At 36.3% G+C, this 17040-nt stretch overlaps 1 protein-coding gene across 1 annotated transcript in view; it reads left to right on the top strand.

Moving 5' to 3' along the window:
- OXCT1 (3-oxoacid CoA-transferase 1) overlaps positions 1 to 17040 on the top strand; it is an 83345-nt gene that overhangs the window by 31294 nt on the left and 35011 nt on the right. The window contains exons 8-10 of the mRNA XM_030969290.1: positions 13662 to 13769; positions 16346 to 16457; positions 16820 to 16914. Coding sequence (XP_030825150.1) covers positions 13662 to 13769; positions 16346 to 16457; positions 16820 to 16914 — 315 coding nt within the window. The remainder of the gene's footprint in view (positions 1 to 13661; positions 13770 to 16345; positions 16458 to 16819; positions 16915 to 17040) is intronic.

A 17040-nucleotide genomic window follows, 5' to 3' on the forward strand; every position in this document is an offset into this window, starting at 1 on the left:
ATCATTGATACAAATATGGAATGGCATTTGGCATAGTAAGATACTGATGAAATATAAACTACTGGAAATCCAATATCAATGTATCTGTGAACTTGTTGAAAACAGGAAGTTAACCGGAAATCAATTACATTTGTTAACATGTCCTGCAAAGTTAACCTGGTGAAATCTGACATGCATACACAGTGAAGGACTTTTTTTTCTTTACTTAATTCTGTTGTTCTCTAGTTTTAGTCTGTGTGGTGTTTTACACACTCTTATCTGAAGTACAGACAGACACTTAATAATTGTAACAATTCAGAGGCAGACAATTCTGTTGATGTGAAGGATAAGAGAAAAGAAAAAGAGATAAGAGATAAAAACACCCCACTTCTCAGACTCACAGACTGATAGCTATTGTTTGCTTAAAAATTCTCCTGTATTGTGAGAAGCAAGATTGGCTGCACATAGAGGCGTCTGAAGAAGGAGGAAGTCAGACTGTTACCTGTTATGTTTGGGACACACAATGAAGAATTACTGATTTTTTAAATGGCAGAATAAACTTTCAGCCTTGTTTATTTTGAATTGGGAAATGGTCAGAAGCAGCCAATCAGTACTCATTTTGGGATCAGAAATACATTGATTGTAAGCTTCTAATTAAATGTAACAAGTGCTTGCTGATCTGCACAAATTTTTTGAACTGTTGCATGCATCTCTTTTGTTTATCTAAGTGAGAGGGAGTGGAATCTGCTATTAAGATAATAAGGATGGGTTAGCTGAGGAACAGATAACTGTCTATAAAAATCTAACTGTGCCAAGTCCAGTGGAATTTCTACTTTAATTTGAAGGTGACCCATTATTAAAGGTAAAAAAAAAAAAATCCACTAAATTGTGTGATTCGTGTTATTTGGAAGTTAACCTTTGCAGAGACAAATGCTAAATAATGTTGGTAGCATCAGTTATTTTGGCATTATCTATATATAAAAGTGAAATGATGCAGGGAGTTCACTGCTTCTCACTTCAGCTTGCAGAACTTGCAGAAGTTAAGCATGCAGCCGGACCTGTAGCTTTGTTTGAACCTGAGCTCTCATGCACACACTCAGCCTGAGGCGTTCAGGTTGTTTTTTCAGAGCTATAAACACTTTCCTGCTCCTGTAGCAAAGATGGGAGAGTTGAGAAATTGACCAATACAAAAGAAACTCAGTGGTCAGAAAGTTACATACAGGCCACCAGCCCTTGTAAAGACTGGAAGGAAGAGCATGGCCTGTGAAAAAACTTGAGAGGTTGTGTGATGGTATAGGTGTGGTAACACGGTAACGCTTCCAACGCTGTTGAATGAAGATGAAACTGAATAGAGGAAGTGTCACTGCTGTCAGGACCCTCAACAGACCTGTTGAATTTTGTGATGGGAAATGAACTGCAAGGCAGCTTGGAGTTGCAGGGAGGCATCTTGGATGTGTGCCTGGACTCCTAGGATTAGGGCTGTGATAACAGGGTGCTTCTTAATATGTGTATCTCCCTGTAGAGACATCTCTGAGCAGAGCCCCACTGGGGCTTTTGGTCATGACACCTCTTTTTTGTAGGGAATTGGGGCTACCCAAAGCCACAGTAGAAAACATGGTGTGACCTTGCCAGATGTGGTGTCATAAGATGGGAAAGGGTGATACAGGCTTGGGCTCTTGCTTTCTGCCACAGAAGAGTACATAAATGTCTGTGACTGTCCCAAATGACCCTGAACTCTTATCTGTTTTCTTCTTATTCTCTGCTGTGAGACCTACTGAGTATTTTTCACTGGTGAAGTGGTTTGAGATCTCAGCCACTGCCACCGTGAAATGCCACCTACATGTTCGGTAGTAGTAATGGTCAATATGTGTAGAAATATTTATTGACTGGCTGTTTGAATATCCAGTTTGAATAATTTTCTTGTTCAGATCACAGAAGATGGCTAAATATATCTCCTTGGGTAAATAACATTTACACCTCAAATAATATCAAGAGAGGGAAAAAAAGAGAGTGTACTTTCTCATAAAAATGCATTAAATAAAAATCATTAAGCCCTGCATTTTATCTCTGGTTGCCTAGTAACAACACAGCCACATCAGTGAGCACCATTTTCTCAGGTACAATGAACTGCGTGGCACTAAGGGACAGAATCAGACTGAAATAAGCTATTTGTATCCTGTTATCTGTGCTAAATCATGGCATTTGGTTTTATTGAGGAAACTTGAAATGAACCTTTTTTTGTGTGTATATCTATACCTCCAAATGCTTTAACAGTGGCAAAACTTTTCTCACATGCACAGCTCTTTTCTGAAAAATTCTTCAAGTTTTTTGCACAGTGACAATTTACTATAAAAAACCTGTAAGTACCACTTTAAAGTGAAACAATCATCTAATAGAAACTTTTTGTTACCTGGATGCTCCAGCCGTGGAACTCAAAAGTGAATCCTGGTAGAGGGTGGCTTTGGGACAGGCACAGACTTTACATTAGTGTGTGTTTCTGTGAAACCACAGATCAGAATAGACATAGAATGGAATTAAATAGACGCAGATATAGAAATAAAGTCCTTCTGTTCAACTGCTGTAGCCACTGAGCTTTTGTGTTGCTATAGCTTTTGTTGATATTATTTAACTGCTCAGTGATGAGTGTGTGTGTGCTTAGGCAGTGGTTGTGAGGGAGGGTCCCATGGATCTGCAGTGAGAGAGAGGCTTTTTTTGAGAATCCCATTTGTCACAGGATGGACGCTGAACTTCTTAGTCCTGCCACATTACCAGCTACTTTTAGCGCAAGTGACAGTAGAATTGTAGTTGCCATAATATGCTCCTATAATACTTTATATATATAAGTGTGTGTGTGCATATATATATGTGTGTGTGTATATATAAAATAAATATAGAAAACTTTGTATCTTGAATATGTAGGTAGTTAGTCGGGGCTTTTGACTGCATAAATGTATTTACATGCCTAGGCCTTGTCTAAACCTGAGTCAGGGATGCCTGTGGATCTAATAACCTTTCCCAGAAGAATCTTAGTTGAAACATTTGAGTGAACATTTGTGGGAGAGCAACTTTGAAATACAAGCTCGTGATTCTTCTAAAATATAGAAGGGAAAATAGCAAAATATCTGGAATGTCTCTTAGGAAGACTGATTTCATAGACTTGGATTGATGAAACATTCTGGGAGGTATAGCAAAGAAGAAATGAAGTTAGGGAAAGACTGTGTTAATCAGCTTGAGAATAAAATTTTCCAGTGTGGAGGAAGTACTGGAAGAGCAGTAGGAGTTTGACCTTGATCACAATCTTTGTAATCTCAAACACAGAAAAGAAACATGATAGAAAGTGAGATCCAAGCTCAGCTGTCTGAGGCTAAGCATTACAAAGCCAAAGCAAACAAAAAAGCTTAAGCTTCTAAGAAATATCCAGCCCAATACAAAATAAAGCATACTTGAAAGTAGCGAGAAATCTTTTTAAGAATACATACGTGGTTGACTGGGAGACCAAGAATACTTCACCACTCAATGAAGGGACTAAAATTATCTGTGCAGATTACAATGAAGGCTGAAGAGCGTAATGCCTTTTCTCCTACAGTACTGAGCGATGTTAACAACCAGTTTGGCAGCTATAACAATGCCAGTCATAGAAAGTTAAAGAGCATATCAGAAAAGGATTGGAGTTGAAATTCGGGGACTACCAGTATTGTTTTGGAAAATCAGCTCCTAGAAACATTTACACACCATTGCCACAACAATTTTAGTTTCCCAAAAAGAATCCCGCTCCCAGACTTGAGTACTCTTTTGTTGGTTTTATTTCTCTTCATTGTATTTGGTTCCTTGCTTCTGTGTGTGCATGTGCTTATTAAAAACAGAGTAGAACAACAAAACATTTGTATAGCTGTGGCGCAGACCCTTTTAGAATTATTAGAAAAGTACTGGAATATAAGTAGTCCTGGGCTAGAAGGTAGTTCATATGATAGTTCTTGTCACATTTAGCTAACATGTTTCTGATTCATGGTGTGATTATTGGAGCGTCTTCTGCTGGGCTGGGAGTTTGACTTGATGATCCTAATGGGTGCTTTCCAACACAGCATATTCTGTTCTGTGACTATTCTATTCTATGATTGTCAGGGGAATAAACACCTTTGATATTTAATTTTGCAATGTGGGATTTGTGGATGTTTTTTGTTTGGATGGGTTTTTATGTTCGTTTTTTAGCTGTTGTTCTTTTATTTCCTGGTTGTTGGGTTTTTTTCCTACAATTGCTTTTCTTTTATATAGAACGTCTAATTAAATGGCTTGAGATTTGGCACTTTGTTGCTCAGGTAGTGAATATTAAGTAGTTAAAATTTGTAGCAGATCAAATTGCTGCTGACTGCTGTTGAGGTAATTTTACCTCCTTGTAATATACTGCTGGAAGATTTGAATTTGTTTTTTTTCTTTTATCTGTCTCTTATATTTTATTCCTTTAAATTATACTTTCTTGAATGTGTATCATGAGTTATCTCAGCATTCAGCTTCATAAGTTCATTGCAGATGTGAATGTATTCTTCAATGAAAAAAATTCCTTTTATCCTTGTCACATATGTTAAGAACAAATATGACATTCAATAAGAACAAGAAAAAGGAAGCTTGCAGTTGATCAGTAGATACTGCAGATTGCCAGGAAGTAAGTGTGCTGGAGATACTGATAGAAAGCCTCTGTTTGCTTCTAAAGCTAAATTTAGAGGGTTTTTCATAACATTTTATAGAAAGCCTCATAGACTGTGCATTTGAAGTATATTTCACTAACAGTACTCATGTCTTCTATCATGAGAATTTGAAAATTAAATTTAAAATACTCTAAATTTTCAGCTCCGCTTTGTGTATAAGATGTCTGAATCAATCAATGGCTTAACTGTCATTGCATTTAAAATCATGCATTATTATAGGACTGAAAATACGGGAGAGTTCTAGTCATGATTCAGGGCATTTGCAAGCATCTATCCTGGTGTCTTAAAGCATTAATTTGTTTTCTATGCTATTAACATCTCTGATGAAGATTTCTAGCATAGAATAAGATTTAACATCCAAACTGAAAATCTTGCAAAAAATTGCATTCTGACACGAAGCAAATATTTCTTTTCAGATGATCAACATACAAGATTTGAAAAGCTGCAGCCTCATAACTATTGCTGGAGCGAAAATTTTTGAGTAATTGAATCAGTAGCTCAGATGTTAGCAGCATCCTTTTAACTCTTGCAGAATTCATCCCCTGCAAATGCTGTTGAATTACTCAGTAAAAAGGTGAATATTTAAAGAGAAGTAATGGGTTGAGATACCAAGACTGACTTGACTTAAATCATACTAATTTTTCTGCATGACAGTGGTAAAATAATGACTGCAGACGGTGGTAAAAGAATGAACAAGAACAACAGAGTAGTTTTCTCTTTCTGTGTCCTAAACAGTTTCCTAGTCTTCCTGTTTATTCTTTTTAGTTCCTCCCCAAAACATTATTAAATTCTGTTATAGAGAACTTGCATTCAGTGTGTCTGGTGTGTTGAAATGCACTGCCATTTATATTCCCGTGAATATAAACTAAGATCCTTAGTTTGCAACTTCTGATTCATCTGGGGTAAGCAATAACTAAACAAATCTTAAAGCAACTTCATGTTTGAACAGGTGTTCCTGGATTTTATTACAGAGAAATAATAATAATAATTTGTTAACCTTTGGAATAAGTCAAATGTATTTTATCAGTCTTCTTGTTGCTGAAGGAAGTGGAGAAAGGCAAAGAGTTATGGATTTGATCCCCATATGGGCCATTTACTTAAGAGTTTCATTCCATGATTCCTGTGGGTGCCTTCTGACTCAGATGATTCTGTGAAATAATCCCAGTTAGAATGGGGAAGCTATGTAGCCAATTGGCTCTATAAGCAGTGGGATAAGGGGCATTTGTGCTCAAGACAATTTTTCACCATTTCTAGTGAAATTTGAATTTTCTTGTAAGGCTATGATAAGCAAAAATTTCCATTTTTATAGTTTGAAGGACTAATTTAAATGTTTCTGCCAGCTTCAAATAATAATAAAGTGCTTTTATAAAGTACTTTATTCTTAGGAGTTTTTTTAAATTTCCATATGTGTCTATTGCTCTCTTTTCCAGGCACCTTTTAGGAAGGATAATGATTAAGTGCAAGAAAATTTTAATTCTTCTTAGAATATGTTACTGACATTCTCTTTATATCCATATTTCTGTGGTCTGTTGAAAGTGTCTAAGCCACATCAATTGTTTTTTCTTTCAAACTTTTCCTTGAAAGGTACCCTGACTAACTTCTTCTTCAAAACTGTGGAGAAGTTTATTTATCTTGAATATTTTGGGAGGTTGGGATATCTGCTATGATTCTGAAGGTGAAGTGGACCATACTAATTCCTTGTTGAGAAACAAAGCAGTAGCATGTCAAGTAGCTTCCAGAACTCTTTGAAAATTACCACTGTCTCAAGTGAACATCTGAAATAAGGAGAACTTATAGATGTATGCATAGAACACACCATTTTTGGATGAAGATACCTTTTTGTTACCTCTACTGAAATACCTGCAGGGCTTCTTTTTCTTACCAGAGAGAAGCAGCAACAGAATTAGCTACAAATCAGCTGCTAATGCATTGTTTTATGTTGGTATTATGTTGCTATGTATCTCCTGCTGGGCATGCCCTGGTCTGATCCTTAGTTAGAAATGTTCCTTGAATCTGAGTGGGGTTTGGTTGAACTTAAATAGATTTTAAAGTACAAAACCCACCTTCTTTGATAGTGCAATTAAATCTCTGTTTTTTTCTTAATTTTTATTTTACTTTCCTACTTCTCACTTCAGTATTTAAATTCCACTTGGTTAATTTTTGAAAATAAAGCTTAAATTTATCTCCTGACCTTTAAGTTACATTTCTTGGAATGTGTAGGATATGAGAGCTCTTCTAGTCTCTTTTCATTTGTCATTTCTCTGATGTGAATAAGAGAATAAAATCTTTTATTGTGATTACGGTTGGGATTTTTGGGGGGCTCAATTATTCCAGGTAAAATGTGATTAATTTTAATTAAAAAGTAAGTTATTTATTTTTACCTTCTAATAAGTTCAAAGACTGTCAATCTAAAGCAATTTGAAAATAAGTAACAAAGTACAGCAATAATGTATTTAAAGCAACATATGTTTTGTTTGCAAAAATGGTAAATTATATTTCAGTACAGTTACTATTGTTAGAAGCTTTTATGTTCTGAAGTGGAAGTATTTGGGATGAGGTCAGTCCCTTATTCAGCTGAGTATGGATTAAACAGGTTCTTCTGCTATTAATTGGCCCTTAGCAAATGAAGACCATGTTCACAGATTGTGGGAGTTTTATTTGTTGTCTTCTGCCTCTTCTCCCATTATTTAATTCTATGATTAAAAAATAATTACATAATGTAATCTAAAAAACAATTTTCCAAAATTTCTATCTCCAGATGTGAGATGATTCTGTATTTATTCCACATGGATGGTTATGTTTTATTTTGTGTTAAGAACCTAGGTATTGAATACAAATTGGGTGCTTTATCACCTCATTTCATCAAGAAAGCAAAAGTCACAAAATGTGATCACAGCCAGCAGGAAGTTACTGATGACTTATATCAGAGCAACCACAGGGTTTCGGAAAGAATCACTCCCTAGGTGTGCCTGCTGTAGGAGTCTGGTTTGATTGGTAATGCTGGGGCTGCTGGACTGCTGGATCTTAAAGTAATCTCTCATGGTTTCAATACAGGTAATTTTACCATAAAATAATAGAGTAAAATCCAAATGAGTTAATTTAAGGAGGTAAGAAAACAGCTATCTTCATTTTGACTTTTTAGTAGATACAGAATTATATAGACATATTAGTGCAAGTCATCAAACAAGCAAGCCCATCAATTTAATGGAAGAACTTCTTTGAGAAATGTCAGTATCTTCAGACTTAGAACATGTTCTTGAAAATTAAGACTATTGTGTATATTTTGTATGCTAATATGTGACTAGCTCAAAAATTTCTGAAGTGCAGTTCTATTTGTGTGGGAGAACTTCTTCAGAGACTGGTGGTTAAATTTTTCATATTCTTCCATGCATGCGCACACTTTACATATACGTAACCTTTGCAGATAATCAAGTGTGCTTCCTCTTTTCTTTGTGGTATATATCCTGGAGCTGCTGTGTGTGAAGATCTAGAGCTGGTAATTTACTGCTGTCTGTTTTCTTCTCTGCTGTCAGCAGTACAGCATGGAGGAAGATGTCAGATGCGTGCAATGGGAAGGGGACGTTGGAGAAAACAGGGAGCAGGTGCAGAGAAGTGTGAGAGGAGATTAAGCCTGAGGCAGCTACAAGTGGAGGTGGTAATTGAGGAGATTTAGAACAGAGAAAACAAATGTGAATTGAGTATATTCTAGCAGGGGCTCCTGATTTAGGAGGATCTGTAGCCACATGACGAAAAACCTGAAGACAAATGTAGGAGATTTATGTCAGTTTTGCTTTCCTAATCATCAGATACAACATACTGGCAACAGATCTCACTGTTTTTCTCTGTGGTGTTTACAGAGGATTACAGTCTACTAGAAAGAAGGAAAACATATAAAGGTACATAAGATCTTCAACAGCATGAAACAGACAAATAAACAACTGCTGTGTGCTATTTCTGTATGGCATAGAGAAGGGAGCACACAGTGAAATTACAATAGGTAATAAGAAATGTTTTTCATAATAGTTAAATTTAAGAAATGCATCAATAGAGTCTCTTGGGTTTTAAGAAAACAATTAGTTCCTGGCTCATCAGAAGCTATGAAGAAGGTGATGTATGTCCAGCCTCTGACTGAGGACATCCTGCAGCTGACACATTGCTGGCAGCTGGGAGAATATAACCAGAAGTACCACACTGCTTTTTAAGATCCTGTTGCTAAGAAGAAGGGCTATTTGGCTAAGTGGACCTGCAGTGTGGACCTTCAGTGTGACCTAGACCAGGCTCATTGTGTGGAAGATTCTCTAACAAATATGAACTTTACTGGTTTTTACTGTTCCCTGCCCTTCAGTAAGCTTATGAAAACATCTATTTGAAGTCTAATATGACCATAATGTGGTAATTGTTGATCAAGATGTGTCTTTATAAGGCTATTTGGTAGTTGCTTGATTTTAAAGTTATAAAAGTCTCCTTTTCAGTATGGATATTGACTGGCTGTCATTCCATTACTAGGATTCCATTAGTAGGATTTTGGCAGTAGAAATTTCACGGTCTGTCTGATCTTACAAAAGGAAAGAATTCAACTCAGAAGATCTTCTGTTTCATCTCTCTGCTTACAGAAATCAGTAGTAACCTGCTTTGCTTTTTTCTGTAGTTAAGAAAGTTTGTATAGTGTGTTCTTAATTTCAAGTGAACTGTTTTCAGAGTATATTTCACTGTTTTAAAATATCAAAGCTATTTGTGAAACTCAGTCTAAACAATTAATATTAACTTTTTGCCCTCTTGTTTTCATTAACCATCATGAATGGTTGATCACAGTTTCTGTGACCTTGAATGCAGACACATAAAATTTATTCTTATTGCCCCTATTATGTATTTTAAGGTTTTTTTTTAATTTCAAGATTTTATAAATGTTGCAATGCATTTTGCAGTGACATCCTGACTCTTCCAGTAGTGAGCTGATGATGTGTACTGATGAGTTTGTCTTGAGCATCTAAGTGGCTAAATTTTATTTCATTCCTCTTGTTATTTTGGACATTTAACCAACTGTAATGTTTTATTTTACTAATGTTCTGCTAGGAATGATTATCATTTCAGTTTGAAGAACTGAAATGGACTAAGATAATTAAGGTAGTCATAGAGAGATTTAATAAAGTTAGTATAAAAATAAGCTACTTAAAAATGCATAGGTTTGTTAGGCTGTGGTTCTCTCCCCATCTCTTTTTTTCTTTCATATGCACATGTTTTTGATTTTTTTTCTATAATAAGGAATTAAATTGCAGTTTTTGGTTATAGCTTAGTTTTAGGAAAACTGAGATTTAAAACCAAACCAGCTGAAAACATTTAACATATCATAAAGTACATAATTAGGCTACAGAAATAGAGAAAAGGAATATACTAGAAACAAAGGCTTTTTTTATTTTTGAGTGTTTTGGCATAAATAGTTTGTCGTTGTTATTTCCTTATTAATTTTTGGTAAGGAACCATAGTTTTTATTTTTCTTACTTTGTTTACTTTTCTTACTTCCATATCTATCAAGGTTCCCCTTTTTTCTCTGTAAGCCTTCAGAAATTCTGGAATAAAACTAGAAGAATAGCTGAATTTCTGTAAGGAAAAGGAATTAAAATTGCTTTAAAAGGGAAAAGTAGATGTAAATTACAGAAGGAAATGATACTGTGAGGCGAAGGACCACTGTCTCTGTGAATGCTGATACAAAAAGGAATGGCAGAAGGCTCTTGTGAATCATAGTGGAAAACAGCTTTTATGTTCTGGGTGTACTTTTAGATAAACCAGTGTTTAGGAAGGACTGAATTCATTCATCCTCCTTCCATTGTCAGCAGTCAGAGGAGATTTGCAAGAACACTATCCCCAGGAAGAAGTCTCCAATGCTGTGGAAACTTTTGAGACAATGAAAGGAATTTTGAATCAGGCATCAGAGCCTTCCCTGAAGAGGGAAGTCAGACCTCATGGTCTCTCATAGTTACTTTTTACAAAGATATAAACATTTTCTGTCTTTTTGTTCATTGATGAAATGAAGATTTAAGATGAACACATGTGATCAGGGCCATCTAAAAGGTACCAGAGGATTTTGATTTTCTAATTACAAAGAGTACAGGAGGTGGTCTGCCCTGATTAGTTCCCTCTCTGTGCTTTGCCAGTGTTGGTGTCTCTCGGGTGGGATGACACATAATGATTTTTGATGTTTACAAAGATTCTTCTGTATGTAACAAAATAAAGCCTGAGGCAGGGTGAGTACAGAGAAGAAAGAACTGAAGCATAGGTAAGATGAGAGCAGAGCAGGAGAAAAACTCACACGCATCCTTTGAATTATTAAAATGGATGTGCTCCTGCCTTTCTCTTTGAGGTTTCATCTACAGAGGTGTTACAGAGCCGACTCATAAAGAAATACGAAACCTGAAAGGGCCCAATGATGGTACTATTGAATTTGCACTATCATTCCTCTCTAGGAAGATACTGGGGCAATGCCTTGCAGTGGCCAGAGGCACTAGGGTGCTGATTCCCATAGCCATCAGATATCCTGGTGTCACTTCAGCTGGCTCAGCTTCATCTCTGGCGGTGCTGATGGCACACAGCCCATGTATGGTGCCTCATCCTCCAGTTCCCTGGGAGTGAGAGATGGAGCACTCAGACGACGTCTGTACTTCCTCTGCTTGAATTCTCCCTTTTCCATGTAAACGTGCTGATTATCTCACTTGCAGAACTGGAAGACAGTTAATTTTTCTTGTATCACATGGAAATTCTTAATTCCTTTTCAAAATTCCTCTTTACTGCTGTGGAGGTATTTGAACATATTTAATTTTAGTTACATTTGATGCTTATTCCATATAATGGTAGAACATGGAAAGATGTTCCAGTTATCAGGGATCCTTAGGCTTATCTGAAATCCCTAGGACAAAATACAGTTTGCAGTGTTGTGTTCATTTAGGATAATGTTTGGAAATAACAGAGGAAAAGCTATCAGACTGACTGCTGTGTCTCAAGAGACAAAATACAAACCAATTAGCAGAATGGCGTGACTGATAACAAAATCCAACAATTTATTGTTGGATTAATAATTTATTCGGTGTATTCTATGGGGGGAGAAACTCAGTGTGTCAAGTTTTCTGACAGCGTAATTCTGTTTGAGTTAGTTGAATTGTGCCAAGATTTTGGTTTTTTAATCTCAACTGCTACAGCAAATAAATGTAGTTATTCTGTGAGAAAGTTCAAATCAGGAGCAATTAGTATTCCCCAGGCCTAGTTTTCCATCTGATAAGTGAAGACAAATTTAATTAGAAAGGGTGAATTTGGGAATTCTGCTGGTAGCAGATCAGCTGCTTGCCTATTGCTTCATTGGAAAGTCTTGTCTCCTCCTTCTCCTCTCTTCTGAGGATGTTCTGACAGTAGTCACTACACTAAAAGTGCAGTGTGTTTCAGCTGTGTGCTTCAGGATTTTTTAATTTTACTCTGTGTTTGACTTGGTCTCTATATTAATCTTAATATGAATGAATAAAATTAGAAACTACAAGTGAGATGGATGAAACTTTAGCATTTTTTCATGAATACCTAAACCAGAATTTTCAAGATACTGATTTGATTGGCTTTCCTTATGTTGTGGGTAAGGGCTTTCTGGATGTGGGCTCTGTTCTCCTGGAGCACTGAGGCTGGTGTTGCTGTAGCTGTTGTTGCCTTTTGCTTAGGATATTTGCCTTGCAGATTTCACAGTACATTCTTTCTGTCTCTTTAACCCAGGGTTTTTTGGGGGGATCATCTGAACCTGATTTTGTGATCATTAGTTTTTAATTTTTCTTTTCCCTCTCCTGCTTTTAGGGTGGATTGTTTGGTTTCTTTGTTTGTTTATTGTCACATTTCAAGGCACAGTAGGAAGGTAATTGTCTATCAGATCTACTATGGATTTTAGTATTGATCATATTGTCCAGTAGCTTGTCAAATTGAGTTTTAAACTCTTTAATGTTGCTTCACTGGTGACAGCTGTTCGGAGATTTAACCTTACCATACCCCAGGTCTTGTTTTGGGGTTATTAAGCTTTGGGCATTCCTAAGAGTTTAATGAATCCCTGGTGATACAGCAGTTTGGAAATTGTCTTTTGATCTTTGAGTACGTTGTTATGTCCTGTGTAGTAGATTGTTGTATGTTATCTTTGTTGCTCTAACGTTACCTGTTTTCCCTGTGGGTGGATGCAACTGCAAACAATGCTAACATTAGGGTCTGTTTTGTGGCAGAGTGAGATGTGCTCTGTGTAGCCAGAATTGTTAGGGAAAGCACCAGCCATGGCTGAGAGTCTTTGCTGCAGGTATCTGTCCATAGCAGGTCTCTAACTAGATCACCCCCAACTCAGGCCTAGAAGGAAAGAAACCCCTATTGTCTGGGCTGCTCCTGATAGGTGACATTTCAAATCTACTACAGGTGGATGAGTGTCATTTTGTGCTGAATCTCTGTTTCACTAACTATAAAGACTTCTAGATCTTCATCTTTTGTCTTCTTTCTTGCAACCCATTATTACAGTTCAAATGTTTTCTATTTTAGTTTTGAGTACACTATGGAAAACTTTTGTTTCAGCTTCTGTGTTTGTATCCTCTAAATTAATACTTCTGCTTTATATTTTTATATTTTGTTAGTAGCACATTGTTTTCCTCTGTTTGGGCAGAAATTTTTTGTAGTTACAAACAACTCTGATGTAACTGATGTACACAGTATTGTTTCTTCAAGTTGGCCATACAAATGGGCCTGTAAAATTATATATTACCTTCAATTTTTTATAAAGAAATATACTTTGAGAGAAGAGAACAGATAAGCATCTAAGTTAACATGTTTTAAAGACTATATATATTTTGTCCCATTTGTTAGTTTTCTTGACATCATTTGCTGTAAATTTAATGTTTCATTTCAAAACTTCATTGGTATTAAAACTTCTCATTGAATAATTTTTTCTAAATATTTTCCCATTTCTTTTTCACTCTGTAGGTAGAAGAAATTGTTGATATAGGAGCATTTGCCCCAGAAGACATTCATGTTCCCAAAATCTATGTTGATCGTCTGTTACAAGGAGAGAAGTTTGAGAAGAGAATTGAAGTAAGTAGCTGAGCTTCTCAGTCACAACATATTTCAGCTTGGAGTGTATTTAACATTTGTGTGGTATTTAATCTAGCCACCAAGTCTTAGCACTGAGAAAATAGTGAGAAAGACCCATAAAGTTTTGCTAAAAACTGGACCTTAGATAGGTATTTACATAGTTAGATGGGGGCCTGAGGATTGAGCCTTCTATCTTACACCACAGACTCTCTGGTTCAGTTCCTGAATAATTTACGGCAACTGCCTGTAGCCCTGGAAGACTTCACTGCAGTTGAAAATCTAGTGGAAAATGCTACTAAATTCTCCTTCCCTCTCCCAGTTCACCTGCTATAGGTATGACAAGGGGAACAGCTAGACAAGGATCTGACTTTCTTTTCCCCTGGACAGCTTTTGATGTGGGCATGTAGGGCCAGCCTCAGTCCCTTTTGTGCTGTACATTGAATTATGTTATGTTGCAAAGGTCCTGCAAACCTTTGTTCCCTTTTCTTTTATCAGGAACTTTTCTAACTGGTGGTCTTTCTGGTCTGAATAAGAGATGTCAATAGCTGTTCAAAATGCTGCAATAATACTCCACCACTGAAAACACCCAATAAAATTATGATTATGTAATTGTTTTTTGTTGTTTCTATGACTTTGCCACACTCAGGCTATGTCCCTATATTCATTTTGGTGATGTGACAATGCTTTTAATGTGCAGTTGAAAATTCTTTATTTCTTCTGTGTCTCCATAGTCTGGAGGTGGGAATTGTTCATCAGATAAGCTGGTAGAAGGGAAGATATATGACGCAAGGAGAAAAAATCTGTAAGAAAAAAAGTGCAGAAAGGAATTTTAATAATTAAACTTCTGTTATTAAAATCAAAGCACAAAGTCCTAGCTAGGAAATCGTACAAGGCCTTTTCTCTGAGCATTCTCTTTTGTGAATGCTAAGGTTAAGAAGCTCTTTTTTTAATTCTGTCTGTTCATTCTGCAAAAGCATACTGCATGTTGTTGAGTAATTGACTGCAAATAGATGTGTCAAACCTTTTTTTTTTCCCTCTGGTTGTGTTGGGTCAGATTGCAATTAATGGCCTGTTTCTTCTTCTGAATGGCTGCATTATCTCCTAGAAAAGCTTTTTACCTTTTATGACAGAAATAATTTTTCATTTATTAAACATTGCTTCTGCTGCATCTTGGCTGCGTAAGTGAATATCTATTTAGTCAATACCTACTGAATACCTGGTGAATACCTACCTAGTCATCTGCCCCCTTCCCTAAATGCTTCGGAAAAAAAAGGGGGGCAGGGGTGAGGGAGAAAGCTACTACAAACTGCCAAGCAAAATTGTAACAGAGATTAATTTTTATTATGAAATTTTGTAATTCTGGCAGTGGCAACTCTCACTAGGTATAGGAAGGAAATGGCAGATTTATTTACTTTTCTGTTAAATTTTATAAATCAACTGGCCGTACGCAGAAAAGCAGTGGGTATGGTAAGAGGTGAGAGAAGATGAAGAATATAAAAAATAAAGAAATAAAGAGAAGATAGTCTGTCATAATTCATACTGGCTTTAAATAGCAGTTCCTGGCTAATATGGCTTAGAAGTGGTCTCACTAGCACCAGCTATAATTTCTACCCAGCCTTCTCTTTGCTGTATAGAAACCCTCTGTAATTGTTCCTACTTTATCAATCCCCAAGCTAAGCAATTCTAGGGAAAATAGCTGAGGCATAAAAAGGAAGGTGATGGGAAATTCAAAAGGATTTATTTATTGACTGTTTCTGGCTGCTTAAGGAGAAAGTGACTCTGCAGAAGTTCTTTTGTGATGATGAAAAGTAACAGGATAATTTTTTCTAATGTGTTAATTGTAGCCTGAAGTAGAAGATAGGAAGACATATGGGGGTGCTGGACATGATGTTTCCCAGATGAATTTTATACGCATTGGAGAGATGTGCAAAGAACATAATCTATGTAGACAGTAATTTAAAAGAAGGATGTTACGAACTTCTTAAATGTCATGGCATTTTCACCTGCATGTGATTTACAAAACATGAACTTAAGATGAGAAAATACTAGGAAACAAATTCATGGGGTGTGCAAGATTATAGAGAGTTGTGTTTGAAAATTTTGCTCCCCAGTATCTTTAGATGAATGGCATTTGTCTATTTCATCCTTATAAATCTAGAACAGCTCATTGGATTGAATGAATGCAGAAAGAGAGCAGTATTTGTATTTTTGGCTGACATTTTACGAATCTATTTAGGTATCTCTGGGGTAATGAATCTGAGACTTGCTAGTATTTGCACTAGTGCTTGGTGCCTTCTTCACCACTTCTCTATGTATCAGGCTTGGCAATACAGACAAAGAAATAATATTTTGCTCTAAGGCTGTCACTGGCAATATTTGATGACTCCATTGGCTTAGCTAAGCTTGAGTGCATAAAATAAAAGGTTGGAGTTTTTTTGGAGTTTTTTGTAGAAGATGAATAAATAACTTTATTCTTAGACCAAGTAACTCAGGGCAATCACAAATCAAGCTTTTATGTCTTAAGAAGCAAGAATCTGGGTTCTAATCTTTACTTATGATTACTTCTTATTTTGCAGCGCTTATCAATCCGAAAGCCTGAAGACTCAACAGCCAAACAAAAAAAAGGAGACAATGTGAGGGAGAGGATCATCAAACGGGCTGCATTAGAGTTCGAAGATGGCATGTATGGTATCCTTCAGCTGTTCTGTAGGTTGAAGTGATTGCTGACTAGAAAAAGAAACTCATCTGGTTTGTTTAGAACAGGTTGATTAACATGCTCATTGTCTTTACTGGACGCTGAGGTGCTCTCATTTTATAAATACCCAATTGAAATAGAAGTTGCACGTTGATATTTTTATCATATATAGGATTTGACAGAATGCAATTAGACAGTCTAAATGGCAAAATAATTCATCACAAATATGAGGTATTTAAGTGAAAACAAAAGTGCTTGTGAGGGGAACAGTTCCAATCTACTCATAGTATAGTAGTCGTTTTTTAAAATTTACTAGTTTGCGATAAGTATTTCTGCCTTAACCACCTTTTTTCAGCTAATCTGGGTATTGGAATCCCACTGTTGGCCAGTAACTTCATCAGTCCAGACATAACTGTTCACTTACAGAGTGAAAATGGAGTCCTGGGTTTGGTAAGAATATATCTTGGGCAGTTACTATAGTGTTTTTATTTTGCTGTGGCTGGGTTTTATTTCCTGTGCACCTCCAACTTGATTATGATATTGCTAAAAATATATATGCTATATTATGTCATCATA

The sequence above is a fragment of the Camarhynchus parvulus genome, chromosome Z, assembly GCF_901933205.1.
Source record: "Camarhynchus parvulus chromosome Z, STF_HiC, whole genome shotgun sequence".
Taxonomy (NCBI): Eukaryota; Metazoa; Chordata; class Aves; order Passeriformes; family Thraupidae; genus Camarhynchus; species Camarhynchus parvulus.